The following is a 27,850-nucleotide window of genomic DNA, read 5'->3' as shown; positions in this document are numbered from 1 at the left end:
TATATGGAAGGCAGTAAGGAGACCCCGGCAATGACTATGCCATCCCTCAGGTCCAAGGTTCCTAGGCAGTGTGCCTTCTTTTCACTTATGCTTGAGTCCCCCTGCTCACGTGCAGTCTATTAGTTTGAAGGGGACGGATTTGAGAGGAATGGATTATTACATCTTGGCCAGAAGCAGAAATTGACTCATGCAATATTCAATTTTAAATTTTAGGTATCAGTCTTATGCATTCTATTGGAATTCTTTTCAATTTTTTATGTTCATGTCTCCTATAATTATCAATTTAAGCCACAAGTGAAGAAAAAAACCAAAAATTTTTAAATGTTTATTTGTGAGAGAGAGCGAGCAGAGAGACAGAATGCAAGCAGGGGAGGGGCAGAGAGAGAGGAAGACAGAATCTGAAACATGCTCCAGGCTCTGAGCTGTCAGCACAGAGCCTGATGTGGGGCTTGAACCCACGGTCTGCGAGATCATGACCTAAGCCAAAGTTGGACACTTAATTCAGTGAGCTACCCAGGCGCCCCAAGAAAAAGCAATTTAAAATATATTTTAATTTTTAATTAATGCTGACCTCTGACTATGTATGTTTTCTTACTAATTCTTTTGCAGGGCATTTTCCAGGGGGCACAAAACAAAAGCACAGTTGTTATTAACATCATTCTTATAGGAGATTAAAAACTATGTTGAGTGCTGTTCTCTTGTATGACTATGAGTTCTTATTTTCACAAATCGCCTTCAGTACTTTGCACAAGGCTACCGGCTAGAATAGTTTAACAGTATTTATATGCATTGACTTGGAGGTGAGTGGCAGTAACTGCCACACATGTTTTTCTATGGCTTCATTTCTTCTTTAGGAATGATGAATGACCGTTTTGATGAAATCCATGTCCTGAGGGAATTCTGTGTGCCTTTATTCCGTTTTTTGCATTGAGGATGAAGCTTATTAAGTTGGAAGGCACGGTTGCTTCAATTACTGATGGGGACAGTTTTCCTCTCATTTCTGTCTGGATAAACATCACTAGTTTCGAATGTGCTGGGTTCCTGTAAACAAAGGAAGCATTAAAAACATAAAGATTTTTGGATTTAATCTATTGAATTTATAATTTCATAGAAAGCAGGATCCTTGTCTTATTCACCATTGATTCCTTTCAGAGTGCTTATGATAGGACAAACAACTACTGAAGAGAGGAAGGGAAGGAGGGTACAAAATAGGGCAGAGGGATTTGCATTGAAAACATTTTACATAAAAATATGAAGTAGTCAGATGATACATTACAGTCTTCGGTCAGCTTTTCCTGTTTGTATTTTGTAAACTTTTTTAAAATCACAAAATTAGTATGTGCTCACAAAAATTTAAACAATACAGAATTTTCATAATTATTCTTCTTATTCTGTTTCCCAGAGATAATCACTATACTTTTGATTGTATCTTTTCAGACTATTGCCTATGTATATATAAAGATAGCATACATATACGCATATATATATATATATATATACCTACTCCACATATACACACATACACATTTTTGTTTTTACAAAAATGAGATGTATTTTTCTGCAACTAGTTTTATTTTCCTCTTAGTAGGATATCACGTACTTCTTTCTTATTAAGACATACAGATCAGCTTAGATATTTTTTGTTCTTTTTAAAATTTTTTTAAATGTTTATTTGTTTATTTATTGAGAGAGAGACACACACACACAGAGTGTGAGCGGGGGAGAGTCAGAGAGAGGGAGATACAGAATCTGAAGCACAATCCAGGCTCTGAGCTGTCAGCACGGAGCCCACAAACTGTGAGATCATGACCTGAGCTGAAGCTGGCCACTTAACTGACTGAGCCACCCAGGCGCCCCCGCCTTAGATGTTTTTCATGACTGCATACAGTATTTCATTCTCTATGTAATCAGAACTTTATGGACTATCATTTGGGTTGTTTCTCACTGTTTCTGCTAATATAAATAAAGCTGCAATCAAACATCTTTGTAATGTATCCAAATTTCTACCAATATATACGCTTTCTAGGTCAAAGGTTTTGTGCATTTAACATTTTGAAATATTCTTTTCCAGGGGCGTCTGGGTGGCTCAGTTGGCTAAGCCTTCAACTTCAGCTCAGGTCATGATCTCACGTTCGTGGGTTCAAGCCCTGCATCAGGCTCTGTGCTGACAGCTCAGAGCGTGGAGCCTGCTTCCAACTCTGTGTCTCCCTCTCTCTCTGCCCCTCTCCGGCTCATGCTCTGTCTCTCTCTGTCTCAAAAATAAATAAAAAAACATTTAAAAAATTAAAATAAAAAGAAATATTCTTTTCCAATGACATTAGGAAGACTGTAGTATTTTGTATTCTAACCCAGAGATCTTTAAACTGGAGTCTGTGAAGACTTTCCAGAGGATATGAGAGGATAATAACATTTAAGGGAATAAACTTTCAAAATCTCTAAGTTCCACATGTACCTTTTCCCTAAGCTCACCTGAGACTGTCTGTGACGGAGATGTAGGCTTCTCCTTCCCACCAGCCTGTTCATATCATCTTCTGTTGCTTTACAGAACAAAGATACACCTGTCATCGTCCCTAAATGGTACTACAGCGCTTTCCTCTGCCGTGTAAAAATCTCTAAGGGGGGGCGCCTGGGTGGCTCAGTCAGTTAAGCGTCTAACTCTTGATCTCAGCTCAGGCCTTGATCTCAGGGTCATGAGTTCAAGGTCCATGTTGGGTTTCACGCTGGGTGTGGAATCTACTTACTAAAAAAAAATCTCTGAGACGTCAAAGAGAAAAGTCTGACCACTTGGAAGTGAGTTGGGTAATAAATCATGTTGTCAATTCTTTGCTTTCGATAAGACTTATGGATCTAAGTTATTTGTCAGCTGATATGTCATTAAAAATAGTTTTTGATTAAATGGTTTTTGATTATAGGTCTCTGTAATTTATGGTACATAACACAAGAGAATTTCAAGGCATTTAATGACAGTCCTAGAATTATACTCTTTTCATTTTAACCCGCTTATTTATGCCGAGTTTCTCGGTGCTTAAAATGCAAAGTTGGAGTAGATAATAGTAAGCGCGATTTCATTTTATTAGTACCGTCCATACACCGTTAAATGAGTGTAACAGAAGCATGGACTCTGGAGCCTGCTTGGATCAGTTTAAAGCTGAGCTTTGCTATTACCTCTGTTTAATCTTGAGAGGATTACTTAATCTCTCTGGGCTTCCATTTTCTCTTCTTCAAAATGGAGATAGTAAAACTACCTACTTCGTAGGGTTAATAGGAGGACCAAGTACATGTAGGCTGTTTATAGAGTTCCTGGTACATAGTCAGGGCTACCTAAGTTTTGCTAATAATCAAAGATGTTTTCAAACAGTTGGCCTTTATATTTAATAGTTATGTAATATTTGGTAATATATTTTTATTTTGATCATTTAATAACTACTCTAATACAACATATATTTTATAACATTCATTTATTATTTTTTAATGTTTACTTTTGAGAGAGAGACAGAGAGAGATGAATCCAAAGCAGACTCCAGGCTCTGAGCTGTCAGTACAGAACCCAATGCAGGACTCGAACTCACAAACTGTGAAATCATGACCTGAGCCGAAATTGGATGCTTACCTGACTGAGCCACTCAGGTGCCCTAAAATATATTCTATTAGGACCAAACTATGTTAGGGGAAAAAAGAATGTGTGATCAAGGAGAAAATGAATGATGTAAATTTCTGAGTGTTGAAGTTTTTATGTATTTTGAAATTGAAAGTTATGGTAGGTTTCAAGTTATTATGGTATTTAGAATCTATTTGATATGCATACAAGAGTGATATAACACTTTTTAAAAAGTATCAATAGTTAAAGTGATATAAGTTGAATCCTCTTAATTAAATTCTATGCAAAATCTTAATATCAACTTATAAATGTGCAAGGTGGAGTACAGTTTTACAAAATTCTTTTGGGGGTATGAAGACCACTGCTCCCACAGGCTGTGTGAGTGTCCATTTTCTCATACCCTTCTCTATGCAGAGTTCAGACTACTCTCACCAAAGTGTCTCTGGTGGCTGGATTGAGAATATTCACTAGCCATTGGCAAGGTCTTTTTTTTATGTTTTCTATTTATTTTTGAGAGATAGAGAGAGACAGTGCGAGCAGGAGAGGGTCAGAGAGAGAGGGAGACAGAGAATCTGAAGACAGGCTCCAGGCTCTGAGCTAGCTGTCAGCACAGAGCCTGACGTGGGGCTTGAACCCATAAACCGTGAGATCATGACCTGAGCCGAAGCTGGACGCTTAACCAACTGAGCTACCCAGGCGCCCTGCCATTGGTAAGGTCTTAGGTCTCTATTTGAGTTTCCAGTATTTACTAGAAAAGTGCCTTTACTACTACTGATAATATGCTTTTTTTTAAAGTTTATTTATTTTGACAGAGAAAGAAAGAGGGGAGGAGGGGGGAGAGAGAGAAGAGGGGACAGAGGAGGGTTCTGGGAATGAGAATCCCAAGCAGGTTCCACGCCGTCAGCACAGAGCCTGACATGGGGCTTGATCTTACCAACTGTGAGATCATGACCTGAGCTGAAATCAAGAGTCAGATGCTTAAGCAACTGAGACACCCAGGCGTCCCCTGATAATAAGTTTTATAAGTTTACTACATGACTAGTTTACCAATGTTGATTGTCCAAAATGGTGTGCTGCATGGAAAGAGAAGGTATGAAAGAATCATTTTCTGTCAGTACCTTTCTCTCAGACTATGAATGAGACTGTATCTTTAACAGGATGCTAGGCAGAGCTCTTGCCCGAAAAGGGATATCTAGATCAGAGCCTCTGTCCCATGTTTTTTTGCAGTGGAAACATTAACAAGATGCAAGACGGGGGCCTCAGCTTGTGAAGTACACATTAGAGTGTGTAGCTTCCCTGACTAGAGTCCTTGGCAGCAGCTGATTTGCCCACTGCTTAGGCTAAGCCTGCCCTTGGGTTGTTCTCTCCTGCTGTGGAGAATACAGTCTTGACCATAGATTCAAAAGTGACAGGTGGGTAGAAAGACCACGGATCCCCATCATCATCATCTGCACCAATGACTCCATCCGTTAACATACATAATTGTGAGTTTCTTTTGGTTCTCTAATTCAGTAGGGAACACGTTAAGGAATACAGCCCAAAATGTAATTTTATTTACACTTTTGTTACATAAGGTTTTTTCCCCTCCTATTGAGAGGTTTATATCTGACCAACATAAAATGTTGCAAGCTTTTATGTGCCAATATATTTTACTTATATAAAATCATTTAGCAAAAATTAAAATTTAAGGAATTTGTGAGGTGATTTACCTTGAATTAATAATGTGCATGCATTTACAAAATATGTGCATCTTATGTTACCATTTATCTCTAGGCTGCTCACCTGAGGGCAGTGACTAATCTCTGATTTCTCCCACCCTTTCCAAATTGTACCTCTCATTCTGTAGATATCTTTAAGTGGTCCACTGGAAAGAATTCATTTAGGATAAAACATTCATTGCTGATAATAGTGAGTTTAATTCTTGGGAAATTTACTTTTAATTTACAAAAATTGCTCAATAATTCACAGAACTGACTCTAATGGAGAAACCAGAAGCATCAGGTTAAAGTTAACTGGGGGTGAAGGGATTGGGGGGGACACGTGCATTTGTGGTTCATCCCAGAGACCCCAAATCATACTTTATGGGGAATTATCCATTCTCATGATGAAAACACTTGCAAAAATTAATTTTTAAATTGAAGTTAGGGGCATTTTTATCCGCTAACAGAATATGCTGGCATATACTTCTACCAACGAGTTAGAATTCTTTAGTTAAGAAATCAGAAATTGAACTAAAACCCCTGTTAGAATAAAATAAACAAATGCGAGGAACACTTACTCTTGCAGAGGAGAACATACGTAGCCACAAGCATGGTTATAACCACGGATGTATTTTGACGACGGAGGGTATGCTGGAAAATCCACACTGTTAGCTAAGTGATTCAGAAAAAAGAAGATGAAACCTATTTCACAAAGATGAAAAATTCTATTTGAAGTAGCGTATTTAAAAAATGTATGATACAGCATTTAATTTAACTTAGTTATTGTCCACACTGATATTAGTTTTATACGTGTGTATGTATGTTTGTACACATGTATGCATACACAGGTCAAAGCTGAGAAAATGCCCGTCTGAGCACTATTGTCCTCTCAAATTAGCTCATTCTAGTATCTCTAAACATGTTAGCTTTTACATACAAGAAAATGTGTTAAACGTATCAATTACCTTCTGAGATTTGAAGCAAAAGAAGAAATTAAGGAAAAGACTATTCTATTAAGATGTTGGGTTTATAAACTTTGCTAACCATTTTTTATTATTTATTGTTATTATTTTAGGGTTAGATCCTTTTTACTTACTTATTTTTAAGGTTTTCGTTTGAATTGCAGTTAGATTACATATAGTGGAATGTTAGTTTCAGGTGTGCAATATAAATTGTTAATCATTTTTAAAATAAAATATTTGATGTAGTTATTTGGTCCGTCAGTAAAGATGGTTTAAATGCTTTTTTCTGCCAATTCCCTGTAGCTAATTCAGAGTATAATTAAAAATCAGTAGTTTAAGAACTAAGCAGCATAAGCATATTGAACATGAATGTAGAAGGGAGGTGATTTGATTCTGAGTTTCTGATAATTATATACACCCTTTCTAAAAATATCTGCACAGCTATTTACGTATTTATTTATTTACTTAGGTGTGCTTGTGAGAGAGAGAGGATGAGAGAGCACTCTCATGCCCATGCACGCGGCGGAGGGCCAGAGGGAGAGAATCCCGAGCAGGCTCCTGTGCTGACAGTGCAGGGCTCAGTCTCACAACCACGAGATCCTGATCTGAACCCAAATCAAGAGTTGGAGGCTTAACCGACTGAGCTACCCAGGTGCCCCTAAAGGTATTTTTAAAAATATATATTTGTTTTTTCCTTGCCACTGAAGCCTGCTCTTGTCAGAGAAGATGAATTTTCTCTTATGATTTTAACACAGGCCATCAATTCTATGGGAAATGCAGTGTTAAACACTAGCTTCGGGAAGCTTAAAAGACAAATGAGGCTGAATGCATTTTCCACGTTCCACGTTCACGGCGTGTTCATCATCTTACTAGGGTCTATTGTGCTGACATGGCGGAAGTGATATTAACATAGTGTTCTCTGTTTAAAATACGGAGATTATCCTGGTCCTTAAAACTTTTCTGGTTATATTTCACAGACAAGTATGGATCTTTTATGAGGCATACACTTAGGCCAGATTTTGGAAAGTCAGAAGACTTGAGTTTTAGTTCTCTTTAAGCTGCTGCTTAGCTCTGTAACTTAGTAACTATGAACTCTAGTTTCCTCATTGGTGAAATAAGGCACACAAAATATTTAGCTCAAAGCAAGATGCATAGTAAGTCAAGCAACAACAAAAGGAACATTAAGAAGAAAACTCAGTATTTATCAAAAATTCATTTAAAGAAAATTGCTTAAAGCAAATTTAGTATTGATCACTGCATGACTGATGACTATTTGTTGATGTTAAATTCTTCCATTCTTCTTTTTTTACCTTCCCTCTGACCACTAAAAATGAGATTGAAATGGTCTCCTTCAAATACAGAAAATAACAGACCTATAATTCAGACATATAGTATTTTGTGTGGTAGGTGGTGAATAAACTTTATGCACTCTCATTGTAAAAGGAGACAACTCAATGACAACTTTATGAAAATACAAGGGACAGCCACATATTAGTGATGAGTATCAGGCCTTAGTGGTATGCTGCTATGTAGTAGTCTAGTGTCTGACATTTAGAGTACTACGGACATAGAGTAACTGAAACTTTGTTGGCATATGATAATTAACAATACTTAATTGTCCCTACCCCCCAAGTAGTTTACAATAGAGAAAGTTATTCAGATAGTAAGATTAAATTCAATTCTGGAGAAAAACAGGGCTTTAGGCTACTGTCCTACCAAAGACCCTTCATCAGGAGTTACTGTGTTTATCTGAGTCCAAAGATCTTTATGGTATGAGCTGGTATGTTTTAAGTGAATAAAGTTCGTTAGAGAAAGACTACACATTTGCATTTTACAGAATGACACCTTTCTTGGGAAGGCTAAGGATATATCAAACCCTCCAATTTCTATAAGAAGTCACAATAATGTAAAGACTCATCTAATGAGAATTTCTTCAGAATTTTATCATCTACTGGATATGCCCAATCTATATAACTCAAATATAACATAGCATATCCAAAGATTACCTTTGTGTCTTAGTAGTTTTAAGATGTATGCTGTGATGGTTCAGCCTACAAGTTATCTGTCTATACTCAGTGCTGCATGGTATAAATTGCAAAAGGGCCAAGAGATGTCATAATTGTCCTCTGATGTAAATGGCACCTCCAGAGTCAGGTAAAACTCAGGCTTGTCTATATTATACAAACATTTATTGGTCTCACCAAATTTAAAAAAATAACAAGTTGATTAAAAACCGTTTCTTCCAGACTGTGAGTTAAAGGAAAACAAAAGTTTTCAATGATTCATAGTAATTCCAAAATGTGGGCAAAATGCTTCAACTTACAACTGATAACATCCATATTCCCTTCGCAGTGCTTGAGGTGTACTAAGTCGATAAAGTCTCGGGGGGAAATTGAGCCCATGGCAAAACTTTGTGTAATGGTATGACATATGAATGTATCCTGGAAGAAACCAAAGCATAAAGATTGCAACAGTTATTTCCTATCTATTCTTTGTATCTCTCCCCAAAGAATTTCACTGCATAAGGTTACCTACTATTTGGAAAAGGAAGGGCTTGAACATCATCAAAGGAGCTCATATTTTCAGCGTTAGAGGAACATTAGATCTATAACCATAAGTGCAAGGGCAACAAAAGCAAAAATAAGCAAGTGGGACCACATCAAACAGAAAAGCTCTGCACAGCAATGGAAACCATGAATAAAAGGAAAAGGCCACGTACAGAAATGGGAGAAAGTAATCTGCAAATCATATATCTGGCAAGGAATTAATGTCAGTGCAGAAAATTCAGAAAGGAATTCTGTTATTATCTACTAGATGAAGAAATTGAAGCATAACAGATTAAATCATATGCAAAACTGAGATACCATGGAGCTAGGACACATGCTCCTGATTCCCATACATCCTTTTTGTTTGGCCACCGAGCCTCCCGGGGCCTTAAACTGACACTAGCCCCCATGCAAGCACAGGCCTTGATCACCATGGTCACAAGGAAAGGTCGATTCCTGATATAACCTCCCCAATGCCCCTTCCGATCAATGGTCTCCCCTGCCTCCCACATCCTTCCCCTTGTGAGCTCCTTAGACACCTCTGGGACTTGTGGTTTACAGAGTGACCTGCTCCATTTTGTTTGAATTGGTCAATCTAGGCTTTGCCCAGGAATCCCAAAGCACTCCACTGACAGACGCTCAGTTGCCTCAGGTTCCACATCTCTCTGCCTGCAGCCTGTCTTGACCTCCCCACCTGGAGGCATGCCATGCACTTTTTCCAGGACTTGTAAGAAACTTCTCTATTTCCATTTTTCTTGTGGTCTTTTGTTGAACTGTGGCTCACCACCTGGCACCCTGTGCTCTGCTTAACAAATGCCAATTGAACGAAGTTGGAACAGTCCTCCTCTGCTGGGCTGTGACTAATGATGAATAAACTGCTGTTGATCTCATTTGTCTGGTGTCAGGTAACGTGTGTTTGAGCACCTTTATACATAACCCTAAAGTAGGAATCCCTCTCTCACCAGTGCAGGTGAATGAGTCAGTTCAAACACATCCCTGGAGATGCATACAATAAACACTCATAGGAACGTAAAAGAATTCTTGTTACAGTGTAATGCTGCTCAGAGATTCTGTAATTTATGGGAAAGGGCATAGAATTTGGAATCAGGAGATCAAGTGTTAAGTCATGATTCTACTTGGTGTGCTGACCTGGGGCAAGTCATGTAATTTCTCAGAATCTGTTAAGTGTTTTTGATGCCAAATCTAGTATTCTTTCCATTATGACAAGTGACTTGCAGCAACAGCAGGAGCATATGAAGTATGAAAGGAACTGTAATTACTATCATGCAGTCTTGAAAGAAACAGTCCAAATGTGTGAATTTTCATTGGTGATGGACTATGTTTCTCAAACTCTATGTTCAAATCCAAAAAGAGTAAAGGACAGGTATATTTTTGTGGATAAGAACTTCAGGCCCTCTCTACAAAATGAAACATTTACTTTCCTGGGCTTTTCCACAAACTCCCCTGAATCCCACGCTTTAAAATCAATTGAATAAAAGGAGGTAAAGTTAACGTACAGAGTTCTGAGTAGATGATAAGGTGATGGCAGATAGGTAGGATATTTTTTTAGTGATGTGTGGAATATGGCTTGAAGACTCAAGGAACCAAAGACCCAGTGACTTGAAATTTTACGCATGTAATTGTTTATGAAAATCATAAAAGTTCACTTTATGACTCAATTTTTAAAAAACAGCTTATTGAAGTATAATGTACACACCACAAAGTACAGCAGGCTTAATAAGTAAGAGGCCTATCGTGTGCTGCCTTGTCTCTTACACTTGGCCTTTTCTCCTACCTCTATGGCCTAAACTTTCTTCTTGAATTACCTGTATTCTTTTTTCTTTTCGTTTTCATTCTCCCTGGTCATCTATCTGAGATAATGTATTTAAAAGTTTCTAAAACCACAACTATATAGATAGATATATAGGTTTATAAAACCACACTATATAGATATTATTCCATACTATATCCCTTACTCTTAAAACAAGTTACATTATGGTCTGCATTGTTCCTGTTATCTAATGCAGTAAGATAAATTTACCGACTTCCCATCAAGAAGGCATGCTTTGTCTTCTTTTCCACCTAATGGAAGAGGTGAATGCATAAAGCTCAACCCCCTCAAGACCAAAGGCACAAATTCAGAAGGTGCTAACCCTTTACCACAAAATAAAGCTAATTGGAATTAAACTTTTGACTCATAAACAGAGACGTTTTAAGGCTTTTATGAAGATTTCAATTCAATTTGAGTCTATAAAATATGAAGTATCTATAATTATACAGGTTTAATATGTTCAAATCACTAATACAACTAAAAATATATTGATACAGTAAAAGTCCAATATCAAACAATAAATTACCGAATCAATCCTGTGTACCATATTGTACACTTTCAATGATTTATCCCATGTAACTCTGTTTTCAGGTTTGTAGAGGAACTCCGATAGTTTACTTGTTGATTCTGGAATTATTCCTTCAACACGATAACTACAGTTAACAAAATAGAGAAAATTCAAAATTTTACTAGTTGAGGCTTAGCTCAAAATAAAATGTTATCATAGTAGGCTAATTTAGCAAATAGCAGTAAAGAACACTTGTAGGTAATATCAGCAATTCAAAACACTAATATTCAATTGAAAGTAGCCAGGTTTATTTAAATAAGCCTTGCAATAATTAATGTAAATTATTTCAAGATGCATTTTTCTACAAATCTTGTTTATAATGTTTTATAGTTGTCTTATTAGAGGGGCTACTTTCTTTTAGGATTTTTCTAAAATCTTTCTCACAAATATTTACCTGCACTATTTATCATAAGTCCAATGTAATTGATGTATAAACTATGTGTTTATACATATAGTATCTTATAGCCCCAATTCTTTTTACATAAATTTTAAATGCTTAGTTATTTATTATTTAATGTTTATTTATTATTGAGAGAGAGGGAGACAGAGAGCAAGCAAGGAAGGGGCAGAGAGAGGGAGACACAGAATCTGAAGCAGGCTCCAGGCTCTGAGCTGTCAGCCCACAGCCTGATGCAGGGCTTGAACCCACAAACTATGAGATCATGACCTGAGCCGAAGTTGGATGCTTAACCAAATGAGCCACTCACACGCCCCAATGTGTATTTATTTTTGAGAGGGAGAGACAGAACACATGTGGGGAGAGGCAGAGAGGGAAAGAAAGAGAGAGAATCTGAAACAAGCTCCAGGCTCTAAGCTGTAAGCACAGAGCCCGACGTGGGGCTCAAACTCATGAACAGAGACATCATGACCTGAGCTGAAGTCAGACGCTTAACCGACTGAGCCAGCCAGGCCCCCAGCCCCAGTTCTTAATTTAAGGATGTAATGTGGTCTAAAGCAGTGGTCAGCAAATTCTTCAGGAGAGGGCGAGACGGTAAATAATTCAGGCTTTGCAGGCCACCTGATCTATGTTGCAACTATTCAACGTAGGTAGGGTAGCAGTAAAGCAGCCATGGGCGATATATAATGAATAGGCGTGTCTGTATTACAGCTGAACTTTATTTATAGACACTGACTTTTGAATTTCATTTATTTTTCACAGGTCAGGATTTGGGCAAGTAACTAACCTTTGTGTTTATCCATCAATGAAATTAGATTTGGTTGACCATCAATGGAATTAAGACAATGTGAGAAAACCAGATTAAAACTCACTATTTAGGAGAAGGTTGTTGAATAAAAATGAAGTCTGAATAATATTGGCTCTAGTCTTCTCCCAGTTAATCATTATTTCCAACCTGAGAGGATAGGTTGAAGTAAAATCAAAATCTTAAACCTCTAAAAAGTTATAATTCCTGGGGAGAACGAGATAAAAACCAAACATTATTGTTACACTAAATAGTCATATTTATGAATAGTTCTTCCTCTGGAACTTTGTTTTTATAATTTGGTAAACAAGGAATTCATTAGATTATTTTTTTGTATGTTTTAAAAGCTCAGTTAGTCCTTAGTTTTCTCTAAGAGATGTTCTCAAATTTCCTTAGTATGTAATGTTTCCTTCCTTCAGATCTACAAAGTTTTAAAGAACTTATTATGAAACTTTGTATAAGACAGTGAGAAAACAAACCTGAATAATTACCAGGTCCTATGAAAAGGAAGTCAGATATAATACAGTTAAAATTTAGGTACACAAATATTAAGGGATGTGTATATACTACCATGGATTGTTTTTTATTAATCACCTCTCTCTCTTTAGTTACATTGTAAACTTGGAGTATAAAGAGCTTTTAACCTTTTGGTATTTCTAACATATACAGATCTTCCTTGACTTTTGATGGGGTTACGCTAAAAAAAATAAGATTTGACGAGGTTACGATAAGCACACTCCATTGTAAGTTGAGAGTATCTTAATTCAAAAATGCATTTAATACATCTAATGTATACCATAGCTTAGCGTCGCCTGCTGTAATTGTGCTCCTAACACTTATTCTAGCCTGCAGTTGGGCAAGATCATGTAACAGAAAGCCTATGTCATTAGAAAGGATTGACTATCTCATGTAATTTAGGGAAGGATGTCTAATAAACCCATAAGTTTGTCAAGATTTAAGGATTTGTGACTTTTCATATCTACTGTTTAGAATAGGGGTTGGCAAGCTATGGCCTATAGGTCAAGTCTAGTGTACTTCCTGTTTTTGTAATTAGTTTTGCTGAAACACAGCCATACTTATTCATCATGTGTTGTCTACGTTAACTTATGTATAGTGCTTTCGTGGTATAATGGCATAACAATGTATTGTCAATTTATGTGTTGTGCACATGGCAGAGCTAAGTAGGTGCAACGGAGACCAGAGTTGCTCCAAAGCCCAAAATATTTACTTATTCTCTGCACCTCCACTGAAGAAGTATGCCGACCCTGGTTTAGACCGTCTACTCAGTGGCTAATTTGTTAATTTTCCAGCCATTTATAAAGGCGAGAAAATTATAAGCTACAGGCATGATAGGACTACATGGCAGAAAGTATTTATTTTGCTTTTTGGAGGATTATAAACACAATTAAAGCTCTGTCTTGGGCAGAGGGTGGGCCACTAGTTAAAAATGACCTTAATTCACTAATTAGAGTTAGTGGCTTTAAAAAAATATGTGATATTTTAAAAACAAAACATTAATGTGTCTTGGGTATCAGTTCTATTGTGTTCATGGCTCTTTCAGAGATAACATTTTGTCATATTTGGATCTAAACTATGTTTTTATATCTATTTATCATTAAGATGAACAGTTCCGTAGATATTTTACTATGATTTACAATAAAGATTTGTGCTCATTGTTCATGAAGTGACCTCAGGTCAAATTAAAAATATTTTAACCGCGGTGTCTGGGTAGTTGGTTGAGCGTCAGACTCTTGATTTCAGCTTGGGTCATGATGCCAGGGTTTGGGGATCGAGTCCCTTCCACACCAGGCTCCACACTGAGCATGGAGCCGGCTTGGGATTCTCACTCTCTCCTTCTTCCCCTCTCCCTTGCTCATGCTCTCTCTCTAAAAATTAAAGAAATATATATTTTAACTATTTTCTCTTGTCTTTTACAGTTTCTGACCAGCTTTAGCTGGTATACGGACTAACTGATAGATCAGTACATATGAAGTTACACTTTATTTATAGACCGCACATTTCATGAAGCCTTCTGGCAGCGATGAAAACCTTTTGGCTGTGTGGACTTATATCAACATACTCATTTTAATGTCTCTAAATACTTTATAGCCTTTTATGATTTTTGTGAATGAGCACTGCCAGAAGAGTAACTAGGAGGTTGAGGAGGAGAAAAATAATATAAAGTGTGTATTTACTAGAATTAGTAAACTTGGGGAAGCATCTGTAAGATGATAAGACACTCACAGGCTGCGAGTGATCATATTTTTTCACATTTCCTATGTGATACTAGAGTTGGGGGTGGGACTTCCAGAGCAGCTCTGTGAGAATCTCAGTAAATCTTCCTTCACAGTAAAAACAACTGTTTCACAACAACAAACTGGTGAAAATTACTTTAAAAAACAGCTGTTGAAATTCTCTAGGAAATGACCTAAAGGCATTCAGGAAATGGAGAAACATTTATTCAAGAATATCTACTAAATCTAGATAGGAAAAGTAAGAGTCTGTAGCCTTTGAGCCACGATCTGCTTCTAGCCAACGCCCCCTCGCCCCTGGAAGACTAGGGGTGAAGACTAGGAGGGGCTCCATTTCCCCACTAGCTCCCCACGGTTTCATCTTAGAGGGGCGGCTCACTGACATTGCTCAGCTCATGCAGTTAAACTCTATTCCTAGCAGGCACTGTTATGGACCAAGAGTTTACTGACAGGATGAGGGCTCTGTTCAAGGAACAATAGGCTATAAATACTGAGGTCTATTTCTCCTTCCTGCTACATGAAGAGGGCACACTGAAGTCACAGTACCATCTCTCCCCAGCGTCCCCCTCACGTCCCCCGTCTGCTCATGGACGGAGGCATCACTCAGCTCCAGCAGTAGTTAGTGTATAGGCTCTGCTCAGGGGCAAAAGCAAGACAAAATGAGCGGGCAGCATCTCAGCTAGGCCTGAGAAGACGGATTTCATTTGGAACAAAATGTGGAGAAAATTTTGAAAAAAAAATACAGATTCTGTTAGTGAACAATTAGAGGAGTTACATGGAACTAATGTAAAAGCCCAAGAAGACCAGCCAGAAGTAGGGAGAGATCCAGCTAGATGAGCACCGTAAGATCACACTTATCCCTGGCAGGGGGGCTGTGTGTGGAAGGCTGTGTATGTGCCGCAGACTGCCCCTACTCAGAGCAAGTGGCGTGGATGTATTATGTTGCCCCTACTCAAGATAAGAGAATGGATGTCCGAGGATACCTTTACTCATAGAAATGAGAGTAGATATATAGGCTGCCCCTATTCAGAGCAGTTAGAGTGTACGTACTAGGCCGCTCCTACCCAGAAAGGAGGGGGTGTATTAGGCTGTCCCTACTTAGAGCAAACAGAGGTGGGGTACTAGGTTGCCTCTACTCAGAGAAATCAGAATGCATGTCCTAGGCTGCTCCCATCAGAACTAATCAGATTGGATGTCCAAGGCTGCCGAGACTCAGAGCAATCAGAGTTTATATACAAGGCTGCCTCTTCTCCAGAGCAGTAAGAAGAGACTACGAAACTGCCCCTATTCAGAGCAATCAGGAGGATGTACTGGGCTGCCTGTTTTCAAAGCAATCAAAGAAGCCAATGCCTCTAATTAAAGCAAAGGGTGTTATACTAGGTTGCCTCTACTCTGAGCAATCAGATTAGGTGTCCTAGGCTGCTCCTATGCAGAACAGAGTGTATGTGCTAGGACGGTCCTGCTCAGGCATTTTGTTTGGAGGTACCAGGCTGCCACTATATGGGGTAATCATAGTGGATGTAAAAGATTGCCCACTCACAATAATTACACTGGATGTACCAGGCTGCCCCTATTCAGGAACAATCATACTAGATCTACAAGGCTGCCCCTACTCAGGAACAATAAGAATGGATGTACTAGGCTGCCCCCATGGGAGCATTCAATGCCAGATATGGGTTGGTGACTTACAAGCATTTTCCAGGCCACATACAGATTAACCAACAAAGAATTGAAGCCTTACTGCCTTAAGAGACTTAAATATAACCTCTGACACATAATGTATTCTGACCACTTTAAAATAAAATCACACTCTTTGCTGCTGTTCTGTTTGCCCACGAGCGCTCCCTCTGAGGAGTGGCAGGCTACAGAACTTCCAAGTTACTTGTCCCTGGCTAAGTGCAGGACAATTTCATAAAACTGTTGAATTGTGAAAACAGTCTGTAAGCTACACACAGATCCAACTGTAAAGAGTAAAAATTCTACTAGTTTGGGGGTCTTAAGCACAACTTGTGATCAAGAAATGGCTTATGTTGATCCCTCCTATAGGCTAAAAGATAAAAACAAGGGGAAAAAATTAGAGTAGGGATCATTAGAGGCGGCAGAACAGACTTCCAGAATTAGTCCACACCAAGCCACTCAACTAGTAAACACATATAATACCAACCCTGGTGGGTGGGTGGAATCTGCATCCAGAACTGCCACAGTTACTTAAATATTCAGTTTTCAATTAAAAACTATGAGGCATTCATGCAAAGAAACATAAGTGCGATGTATGCACGAAAAAACTGCAGGCTAGAAAATACTTGTAGGATATACGAGGAGTAAATTAAACACTGAGGAAAAGTATTAGCCTGCTGCCTGACATACAGCAAAAGCTTGATAAATGTTCGGTGCTCTAACATTTTGGGGAATGTGTAGGGTTGAACTGTGAATCTGAACTTCAGCCCTGAGGCTGCAAATAAAGAAATTCTGACCAAAGAACTGGCACTCTCCTCTTGCATCCACCCAAGGGCTCAAGGCTAACTACAAAAGGAACTTTCTGGGTACTAAAAGAGAATAATATAGTCTTGTGTGTTTTGAAAAACTTATTTGGCAATGCACCCCCTTTCCCCCCAACAGGGCATTTTGAAGGATTCCATTTCTTCCAGAGACTAGTTTGGCAAATAGCATCAGACAATCCTATCTACCTGAAAGTGTGCAATGTTCACACTCCGTTGCCCACTCTAAATTCACATGCATGTTTCTCACTTTGGTTATTTCCAATTCTTTAAATGAAATATAGAGGTCTCTTTGATGTACTGGAAAAGTTTTAAGCTTCCCTAGATTTTCCCCTTGATTTGACTACAATTCTTACTTTCTTCTCAATCCAGGCCTGGTGGGGGAGGGGGAGGCCTCATTGTTGACTGAGGCAGACCAACCTGACCAACATGTTTGGACAAGTTTCCTTTGTAACCTAAATATCTGTCACAGCTGACACAGAATAATAGCGGTATTTTGGAAAAAAAAATATATATAAACTGCTCCAGTCATACTCTCTTTCTGCATAAATTTTGCAAGTTTAGAAGAATCTGTGGGCTGAGCTTGAGAAAACAAGCATGCAAACCTGAGTTTCATTCTCTTTTATCAAACTTAACTTTTTTAATTTTTTAATTTTTTAAAGTTTATTTATTTATTTTGAGAGAGAGGGAGTGATTGTGGGGAGAGGCTGACCGAGAGAATCCCAAGCAGGGTCCATGCCATCAGCACAGAGCCTGATACTGGGCTCAAACTCACAAACTGTGAGGTGATGGCTTGAGCTGAAATCAAGAGTTGGATGCTTAAGTGACTGAGCTACCCAGGTGCCCCGTCACCCTAATTTTAAAGCTGCGTTTGATATTTACTGGACTATAATGCAACGGCAAAAAAAATAATTAAAAGATGGTTTTCTAAAACCAGTGTGTGAGAGGTGGTCTCTAACAGGGCCCCCACTCCTCTCTACTTCCTGTCACTCACGCGTGTGTGGACTCCCCTTCCCCTAAGTCAGGGCTGGGTTTAGGGATTCACTTGCAAGGAACTGAATGTTTCAAAAGTGATGAGAGGTCATTTCCAAGATTAGCTGTAGAAAGGCTTTGGCTTCTGACTTGTTTGCTCCTTCTCTTGTTTTCTCCTAGACACCTCACTGCGAGGTAAGCAGAGGTCATGCTGTGAATAGCCCCGCCGAGCGCATAGCAAGAAACTGGGGAAGGCTTCCAGCCTGAGCCAGAAAGAAACTGAGGCCCTCAGTGCAACAAGCCCAGGAGGAACAGAATCTTGCCAACAACCCTGGAAGTGAGCTTGGAAGCTGAGCTGCCTCCAGATGAGACCAAACCCCAAGTGACAGCTTGACGGCAGCTTTGTAAGAATCCTTAAGGCAGAGGCCCCAAGCTGAGCCACACCTGGAATCCTGACCCTCAATTACCACGGGGTAATAAATGTTAAGTCACTAAGACATGGGGTAAGATATTTTTGTGCATCAATAACTAGTCTACAGTGCGTATACATTTCATTTAAAATCTGAGTGCAAAAAGTTCCAATTTTTTTTTTGTTTAATTTTGCATGAAAAAGTAAAATGCCTCTGATGAAAAATTTCCAGGGGCACCTGGGTGGCTCTGGAGTTGAGTGTATGACTTCGACTCAGGTCATAATCTCATGGTTCGTGGGTTTGAGCCCTGCATGGGGCTCTGATCTGACGGCCTGCGGCCTGGAGCCTGCTTCAGATTCTATGTCTCTCTCTCTGCCCCTCCCCTGTTCATGCTCTGTCTCTCCGTCTCTCAAAAACAAATAAACATTAAAAAAATATCCATTAAGCTTTAAAACAGCTCATTTGGAGCTACTCCCTGAATGACTCTAGGTGTGGTATAGCACCTCGCACTCAGATGTCCAAGAAGTACTGTTGAATGAACAACTTCCAACGTTTCTTTTACGCACAGGTTGCTGTCTCTACTTGTCCGGTATGTAAGGCGCCAACAAGCTATAATATTTTTAAGAGTTATTCCTCTAGCGTCACTGGGATTGACCTCACCCACTTCCCTCCTCGGTCTGTTTTTGAAAGCGCCTCTATTAGAATCATCACTCATTCAGACAACGGAGGCAGGGATTATCTTCCTGATAATTATTAAAATGAGTAGGACAAAGCATACCAGTTTTGTCCTGCAGTAAAAAATTGGATTGAGACGAAAGGTAAGTAAATTTTAGTCAGATTAAAAAAAAAGCAAGACATATAAAATGCAGTAGATCAAAGAAAAAGTGGATTCCCCCCAAAAAGAAATGGAATAAAATTTGATTTCAATAACATATGATGTGTTTGCATTAATGTGACATCATGAGCAAAGAATGAACAACTCTTAAGAATAAGGTTAAAAATGTCAGCACATTACCCTCAATGTAGTTATATTTGAAAAAACAGGATCCTCAAAAATATCCTTAAAAGCAGCTCACAGGAAGCATTACATATATCAGCAAGAGAAATTACTTGGGGAAATAAACTTTATTTTACAGTGGCTTGTTTAATGGAAAGGTATAATGTTTGGAAGGCTGCAAAACACCACTGTTATCAAGAAAATGCCAATCTGTTTTTATAGTAATTATTTCTTGAAATAGAAATTTCCTGTCTTTGTGAATTGTTCACTTGGAAAGGCTTTTTTTTTCCTGATTGTCCTCAAGTTTGAAAATGATTAGATGATACACAATGAATCTAATTTATTAATATCACATTTCAGACTAGTGACTTAATAATTCATTTCTATTTCCTGATCACTATCAAGCAATGTTATAGCCAATGAAGCAGTACTGAATTCTAGATATATCAATGCCATTGAATTCAAAACATCTATAAATAGGAAACTCTACTCACAGATTTCCATGGAATTTTTTAGAAGCCTTGCTGGAAACAGTTATCTTTTTCTCAAAGGGAAATAAAAGTCCAGAAATAAATTAGCTGTCAGATACAGAAAAAAATGAAAAATACAAACTAACAAACAAAAAGTAAAAATACATTTTTTTGGTTTGTAAAAGAAAATATTTTTAAAAATCTTTATAATGAATCACTTCTCATTAAAAAATAAACTTTTGAATCATATTTAACTTGCTTGCTTACTGAAGTCTTAACCACTTTCCAGCCTGATGTATCTTGATTGTATCTTAAAATTTCTTGAGCAGTTTCCTGGGCAATTGCCTTATAGTCCATCTACCTGCAAAGTTGTAAAAGCAGATGAATGGTAAGAATATAATTATACAAAACAATTTTAAGATGCTGTCTTACATTTTAATACTATTTCTACAGTGCCTATCACATAGTAATGAACATCATCTCTTGTTTTTTAATTAAGTTTTTATTTAATAATTGCTAAATGCATGCACATATGAATTCCTTCTCCCTTATTTGTCATCTTTCAAATGAGAAAGTGTGGAAGCCTACGAAGAGTAGGCTTTGGACTGAAAGAGACAAGTCCTGCCAAATCCTGTCTCTGCCACTAATTGTGAACCAAATTATTCAGTATTTCTGTTTTCCCATTTTCTGGGATAATAACTAAATGTAGAATTAATGTGAGGATTAATGAGATAATGCACTTAGCTGTCCTACCCCAGACCTGGCATGTAATTATCATTCAATGGATCATTAATATTTACAACAGCTTAATCATGCTTCCTTTCTCCTGTAAAGTTCCTCATTTGATGATCATGTGTTCTTGGGAATTAGTCTTTTTATTATTTATTTATGTATTCATTAAAAAGATTAAAAAAATTTTATTATTGAGACCTAGAGACACAGAGCATGAGTGGAGGAGGGGCAGAGAGAGAGGGAGACACAGAATCTGAAGCAGGCTCCAGGCTCTGAGCTGTCACCCACAGAGCCTGATGTGGGGCTTGAACCCACAAACCACGAGATCATGACCTGAGCCGAAGTTGGCCGCTTAACTGACTGAGCCACCCAGGCGCCCCTAAAAAGATGTTTTAATGTTTATTTATTTTTGAGAGAGAGAGCACAAGCAGGGAAAGAACAGAGAGACAGGGAGACACAGAATCTGAAGCAGGCTCCAGGCTGAGCTGTCAGCACAGAGCCCGACGTAGCGCTCGAACCCACGACCCTGAGATCATGACCTGAGCCCAAGTCAGAGGCTCAACACACTGAGCCACACAGGCACCATGGGAATGAGGTTTTTTTGTTTTTTTTTTTTTCCGGTACAGAGAAAGACAGAGCGGGAGAGGGGGAGGAGCAGAGAAAGAGGGAGACACAGTATCCGAAGCAGGCTCCAGGCTCTGTGCTGACAGTTTGACATGGGGCTTGAATCCAGGAACAAGATCATGCCCTGAGCCGAAGTCAGAGGCTTAACCGACTGAGCCACCCAGACGCTCAATGAGTCTTTCAAAGTGAGGGCAGCAGCACTAAATGATCTGACCCTTGGCTTCCTCTCCAAAGACAACTCTTACTGTCTTCTCTCCCACTTAGCTTCAATCATATTGACTTGGCTGTTCCTCAAATACAACCAAACCTCTCCCGACATCAGGGTCTTTGTACTCACTCTTCTCTCTGCTTGTAACTTTCTTCCAAATGATGAATGACAGATTACTGTTCATTGGTGTCTTGCTTAAATTTCACCTCTTCAGACGGGGTCAAGTTCACATCAGTTCAATATAAACATATTTACTAAATCCTTTACTAGGGATTAGGTACTGTGGTAGGTATGGCAAAAACAGGTAAGATACTATTTCTGTTCTGAATATGCCCAGGAAACTGGAGTTTCGTTGGTCCTTTGCCCATCATCTAGTTTTCAGTTAGGGGAAGCTGGTTGGTATGGTGGAAAGAAATGCACAGTTGGATTCAAATCCTAGTTGTCACTCACCACCAGCTATATTATTTTGAATAAATTGCTTAGCCCTTAATCTTCAATGTTTACGTCTATAGATTGGGGATAGTAACACCTCTCTCATGAGGTCATTATAAGGATTAAGTGAGTTAAAATATGCCAAAGTGATTGAAACAGTGTAGGGCCCCTTCTTAATGATCAGAAACATTAGTTTCCTTTCTTGAAATGACACATTTAAATCTATCTTTTAAAAAACTTTCCAAAGAGTGGCCTCAATAAACCTTCTTAAAGTTTACTGGTCAGAAGCGTGTCTTAATTAGCTCTCACCTAAAGCTCTAGGCTGGATCATAAACCCACCGTCTCTTGTTTTATTCTACAGCAAAGTATAAAACCTAGCCGCCATGTATATTTGAAAAACTTTAGTAAACCTTTACAACTCCTTTTCCCTAGCAGACTTTCAGTTTCTTTACCTTTCCTAATAGATCTAGTCGAGAATTTTAATAGTTATTGGGAGTCTTCTCCAAATCCTTGTGGAGATCTCCATATCTCTGAACCTGTGAAGGAACAAAGAAGAATTATTTTGATTCATGATTTAGGTCAATATACTTGATCATTTCTTTAATATTTTCTCGGTGTTCTTTATTTTCACTTCATATCCTCATTAGGAAACATTTGCTATATATGCCCATGATGAAAGAAAAAAGTAGTAAGAGAAATGTTAACCATATTGTGAGCCATATTATTATTTATGAAAAGGACCTTAAAGAAATTATTTTGAAGAAGGAGTGGTTTAAAAGACATTTTGGTGGGGGAGTCTGGGTGGCTCAGTGGGTTAAGTGTCTGACTTCAGACGAGGTCATGATCTTGTGGTTCCTGGGTTCAGGCCCCGTGTCAGGCACTGTTCTGACAGCTCAGAGCCTGGAGCCTGCTTTAGACTCTGTGTCTCCCTGTCTCTCTGTTCCTCCGCTGCTCATGCTCTGTCTCTGTCTCTCAAAAATAAAGATTACTCCCCCCCCCCCGCCAATGACATTCTGGTGGAATGATGCCTAACTTTTTAAGCTCATGCCATTAACAGTCCTTGGCTGGCCCCTGATCTGTGCTTGCCCCAGCAGATGTAACACGGTTCTTTATTTCCTATCAGCAACATACTTGATATTGACTTTAAAAAGCACAATTATTTAAAAAGCACAGCACTAGAGTGTAAACTCCTGTAGGGACTTTGACTTACTCATTTTCAAATCACTAGCCCTTCCTGCCACAATAAACATGTTTAATTGAACCACTAAACTGAATTTTTAAAAATGTTTTTATTTATTTTTGAGAGAGAGTGAGCGAGCAGGGGAGGGTCAGAGAGAGAGGGAGACACAGAACCTGAAGACAGGATCCAGGCTCTGAGCTAGCTGTCAGCAAAGAGCCCCACGCAGGGCTCAAACCCAGGAACCTGAGATCATGACCTGAGCGGAAGTCGGCCGCTTAACCGACTGAGCCACCCAGGCGCCCTTCAACTGAATTTTACAGCTCGTGGACTTTTTCATTTGCCAAGAAAAAAGGAAAGGTTTAGTAGGCTAGAGAGGGTGACAAGAAGAAAACAAACAGGACTACAGCCCCATTACCTTGTGATGTAACATCGGATTAACATATTCCGGTGGAGTAATGGTCAGGGATATCTTCACCCACGGGGCAGTGGAAAATAAACATAAACCAATATTGAGATGACATCTTTTTTTTGATACACCACTTGATTGAAACTGGATTCTTCTCACCTCATATTCTGTCCCAGCCTCGTAGACATTTTCGCATATGCTGTTAGTGGGTCTTAACATCTGTTTGCACATAATCTCCCCTTTTCTGGGCTGCCTGACTGGGTCCCCAATCCGTGCTGGGTTACTGCCGTTCTTCCCTGGGAATCAGGGTCCCCAAGGGATTTGTTAAATCCCATCCCTGGCCAAACTCCTGCCTCCAATCTCGAATGGGGCTGGCTGCAAGCCCAGGAGGACCGGGCTCAGGGATGGGATGCGAGGAGAGAGGGAAGGAAGTGGTCCGGGGAGCTGCCCCTCCACCACCCGCGGAGATGGTGTCTTCTCCCGGGAGGGAGTGCTCTGAAGGCAGGGGGCCGAGCCCCAAACGGCAGCCGCCAGCGCCCCCGAGTCTCCTTCCCCACCCCGTCCCCTCACACACTCCCGGGGAGCCCGCCGATGGAAGCTCAGCCTATCATCCGCGCAGAATAGCCGCGGAGAGCGGTGACCGAGGAGGGGAGGGCAGGCGGGGCAGCCACGGGGACGCAGTCTGCAGTGAACCCCTCTACCCCAGAAAAGGAGGAGGGAGAAACTACATTTCCCGGCAAGGAGTGCGCCCTAACGCCTCCGCCCCTCACCCAGCTGCCCCAGGCGCCGAGCGCCACGCATGCGCCCCGCAAGCCAGCGCCATGTTGGATCAGTTTGAAAGCGAGCGCGGGCGTCCCGCTCCGCTGTGACGAAGGAGCTGGCTTCGAACTAGCGGCGCCTGAGGCGGGGCGGTGTCCCGGCCGGGGATGCTTTGTCGCGTCTCTCGTCCGTCCGGTAACAGGCGCAGGCTTTCGGTGGAGAGCTGTGAAAGTGTGCGTTTTTATCTCTTTTGGAGACTTCGTAGGTGAGTTCGGCCTGCAAAGAGGTGTAATTTCGAGGGGCGGCCCATTCTTTGACAGCCTGTGGAAAAAGCTAGAGGAAGGGTGGCGTGGGGGGAAAAGGAAGACGTCTCCTGAGAGAGGGCGTGAGTGGACAGCCCCGTGGGAAGAGAGCATGTTTAGCGGGAGGCTCCTGAGCGGGGGAATGTTCCGGACCGGGACGGAGGGGACCTGACATGGGACTCTGGAGACGAGGCCGGGGCGGAGCGGGGATTTGGCCTTAGGGGCTGTCACCTCGGAAGAACTCGGTCCCCGGTGGGGCTCACGCTTGCTGCCTCCTAAATGACTTCGGGATGGAAGTAGCTAACCGAAGTATTTGTCTGTGACCGCCGGGGGTGCTGGGATCCCGCGGGCCGGGTGCCTCCTAGGTAAGGGCGGAAGGCGTGAGCCCGTCGCGTCCCGGGGGGGAAAGATGCTCTCCCGGAGGATGTCTTCGATCTTCGCTTTCCGGGTCCATTCATTCTTGTCCTTTAGCTGTAGAAATAGACAAAATTCTGTTTCAAAACATCCATCTCAGAGCTGTTGTTTCCTGCGAGCTAGTTCCCATTGGTTATTTAACACTGAACATTCTGTTTTTGTTTTTGAATCCCAGGTAGTTGAAATTTCTTGCCGTCCGTGTACCGTTTCATTCCTGGGAATGATGGATTGCCTTTTGGCGCTCGGAGCGGAAGTGTTGAGGGAAGACCTGGTAAGACACACGGGATTCGCTTCCAGATGATCCTGTGGTGGAAGTGGGGACAGGTGGGTGGTTAAAAAGTTGGGGTGTGTCCGTGATTGTGTGAAGCAGGGTAATGGGTGCATAGGGGTTTAGTAAAGTATTAGTTCTACTCGTGCGTCCTTTTGGAGCTCTCCGCCGTATAAATTCAGATGTGGCTTTTCTTCCTGCCGCCTGTGAATTAACCCACTTACCGAGAACTGTAATCCAGCAGCTTTACCTTGTAGGGGTTCGTTTTTGTTTTTGTTTTTGTTTTATTTTTTTTTAATTTCAAGTTTTTGTTTACATTCTAATTAACATATGGTAAATTGGTTTCAGGTGTAGAAGTTAGTGTTTCATCACTGACCTATGACACCAGTGTTCATCACAGCAAGTAGCCTCCTTAAACAGTTTTTTTAATGTTTATTTTTGGGAAAGAGAAACACACACAGATCATGAGCAGGGGAGGGGCAGAGACAGAATCTGAAGCAGGCTCCAGGCTTCAAGCTTGAAGTTCAGCACAGAGTCCCATGGGGGGCTCGAACCCACGAGCCATGAGATCATGACCTGAGCCAAAGTCTGAGGCTGAACGGGCTGAGCCACCCAGGCGCCCACAAGCACCTTCCTTAAGGTGCGTCACCCGTTTAGCCCGTTCCCTGCCCACCTTCCTCCATCACACCTGTTTGTTCTCTGTACTTTGGAGTCTCCTGTGGTTGGTTTCTTCTCTCTTCTCTTTGCCCCTTCTCCTGTGTTCCAGTGTTTTGTTTGTTACATTTCATACATGAGTGAAATTGTATGGGATTTGCCTTTCTCTAACTTATTTCGTTGGAATAGGGGAGAAAATGTTTGGTCAAGCAGTGTTTACTTAAGAAAATTTAATCATCATTAGTGAAAAGGGTAAAGAAAGAGCAAAGCTGACTTAGTCTACCCATTCTACAGAGATATACCAACATCAGAGCATTCAAGGAAATCAAAGACCCATCCAGAGGCTAATCTTATGTTCTGTGGCTGCTTCCATTTACTGCGGTCAGCCCTCTTGCAAAGGCAGATGCATGCTCTAAGGCCGAGGCAGGATGAAAAACTTGCAACAGTTTAAAGTCAATATTGATAGTTTGTAAAATTACATTGAGAGTTGTTTTCACTTAAACATTTCCAAGATTATAGCCCAAAGTTAAACGTATTAACTTTATAGCATTATCGTATTTATTACACCCTAGACATTAACCTTTCCTTTTTAGTACAGGAAAAAATACATTTTCACTGATTTAATTTTTAAAAGAATGTCATATCATGTATTGAAGTTACACCTACTTGTTACTTGTTAGTTTTTCAAATGTAGATCCTATTACTGTATTAAGATACATTGTCAATTTCCAAATTATCTAGTTTCTTTTAAAAAAGGTAGGTTATATCTGTTTAACATAAGAAATGAAAATGGTAAGTGTATTTCCAAAAATGAAAGTAAGAAAATGATTAACAATAACAGTGTTATAGGAAAAGTGCATGTTGCTAGCTCAATAAACTTGTGGTTTATTTTCTTTACAATAAATACTGTTCATCACTTTGTTCTCAGGTTTCTCTGGAGGAAAGGTCTGGCTAAAGTTACATATTGGCATTTACAACATTAAAAGTGGATATTCTATTCGTGTTTCTAATACCTCATCTGATGCCTTTAAAAATTTATTGAGCACCTACTATCTGTACTGTTTGAGCACTTGCTATCTATACTGTGTAACAGTAGGCTTATGAATTGAAAAATATTCTGTGTAGGGGAGTGTAAGGTATTGTGATGTCATAGAATCTATCCCCATAAGAAAACACTGCACATCAATTGTTTTTAGATTTTGAAATAGTACTCTTGCCTTGACACAATTTAGGCACACAGTAGGTACTCAGTAATTGTTTTCTAAATCAATGATAAAGGAATTAACAGTAATTATAATAGAAAATCAATAATGTGCATTGTCTAAAAAGTTATAGAGATGGATTTTATTCTATAAAGATTATAGAAAGTTTACCTATTTAGTAATTTTTCTCTGTATGGCTATTATTCCTTTTAATGGAACCTTAACCTGTTGTTTTTGTATTACAGTTTTTAAGAGAAATGAATAGAAATAACCCATTTTGAGGAGGCCATGGCAAAATCAATTACGAAGCACAGAGTTTGTTCTCGGGAATCTTCAGTAACTTCTCTGTTAGCAAGCTGCAGCCTGAGGGGTAGTAATTCCTCGAACTCTGACGGCTCTTTCCAGTATAAGGATAAAGTGTATAGTTCTGCCTCTCAGGCTCTACAGGCCTATATTGATGATTTTGATTTAAGCCAAATGTATCCTGGTGCAAGCACTGGAAAGATAAACAGTAGATGTTCTGCTAATATGCCAGAATTCTCCAACTATATTTATAAATCAAACAATGGTATGCTTTTATTTTATTTTATTTTTCCCCCATTGATTTAAAGCATTTGAGAGATGTATTATAGCCTTGAAAAACTAGATACTTTTGTTGTTGTA

The 27,850-nt window shown here is 39.7% G+C and overlaps 2 protein-coding genes across 9 annotated transcripts in view; one reads left to right on the top strand and one right to left on the bottom strand.

Moving 5' to 3' along the window:
- Positions 1 to 536: 536 nt before the first annotated feature.
- On the bottom strand, positions 537 to 24,428 carry STARD6 (StAR related lipid transfer domain containing 6). Of its 6 annotated transcripts, none has more exons than XM_029922429.1 (10): positions 24,359 to 24,428; positions 23,748 to 23,884; positions 23,598 to 23,651; positions 22,455 to 22,538; positions 20,274 to 20,367; positions 20,031 to 20,080; positions 11,164 to 11,290; positions 8,584 to 8,701; positions 5,877 to 6,000; positions 537 to 1,041 (listed from the first exon to the last, which is right to left on the bottom strand). In XM_029922429.1, the coding sequence occupies exons 5-10, from the start codon at positions 20,361 to 20,363 to the stop codon at positions 840 to 842; spliced, it is 711 nt and encodes a 236-aa protein (XP_029778289.1). In that variant the 5' UTR covers positions 20,364 to 20,367; positions 22,455 to 22,538; positions 23,598 to 23,651; positions 23,748 to 23,884; positions 24,359 to 24,428; the 3' UTR covers positions 537 to 839. The 6 variants fall into 6 exon arrangements, with proteins under 6 accessions (XP_029778289.1, XP_029778294.1, XP_029778293.1 ...); XM_029922434.1 differs by having other exon boundaries at positions 5,877 to 5,970; XM_029922433.1 differs by having other exon boundaries at positions 20,031 to 20,074.
- Positions 24,406 to 27,850, top strand: part of C14H18orf54 (chromosome 14 C18orf54 homolog) — a 24,454-nt gene continuing 21,009 nt past the window's right edge. Inside the window, exons 1-3 of one of the 3 annotated variants that reach the window (XM_029922426.1) lie at positions 24,406 to 24,612; positions 25,239 to 25,334; positions 27,433 to 27,755. In XM_029922426.1, the coding sequence (XP_029778286.1) occupies positions 27,476 to 27,755 (280 nt within the window). In that variant the 5' untranslated portion in view covers positions 24,406 to 24,612; positions 25,239 to 25,334; positions 27,433 to 27,475. Of the gene's footprint in view, positions 24,613 to 25,238; positions 25,388 to 27,432; positions 27,756 to 27,850 lie in introns of all 3 variants that reach the window. The other 2 variants (XM_029922427.1, XM_029922428.1) reach the window with 2 other exon arrangements.

The sequence above is a fragment of the Suricata suricatta genome, chromosome 14 (genome assembly GCF_006229205.1).
Source record: "Suricata suricatta isolate VVHF042 chromosome 14, meerkat_22Aug2017_6uvM2_HiC, whole genome shotgun sequence".
In the NCBI taxonomy this organism is placed as follows: Eukaryota; Metazoa; Chordata; class Mammalia; order Carnivora; family Herpestidae; genus Suricata; species Suricata suricatta.
Note: the sequence above shows the minus strand (reverse complement) of the source record. Positions and strands in the feature narration are given on the sequence as shown.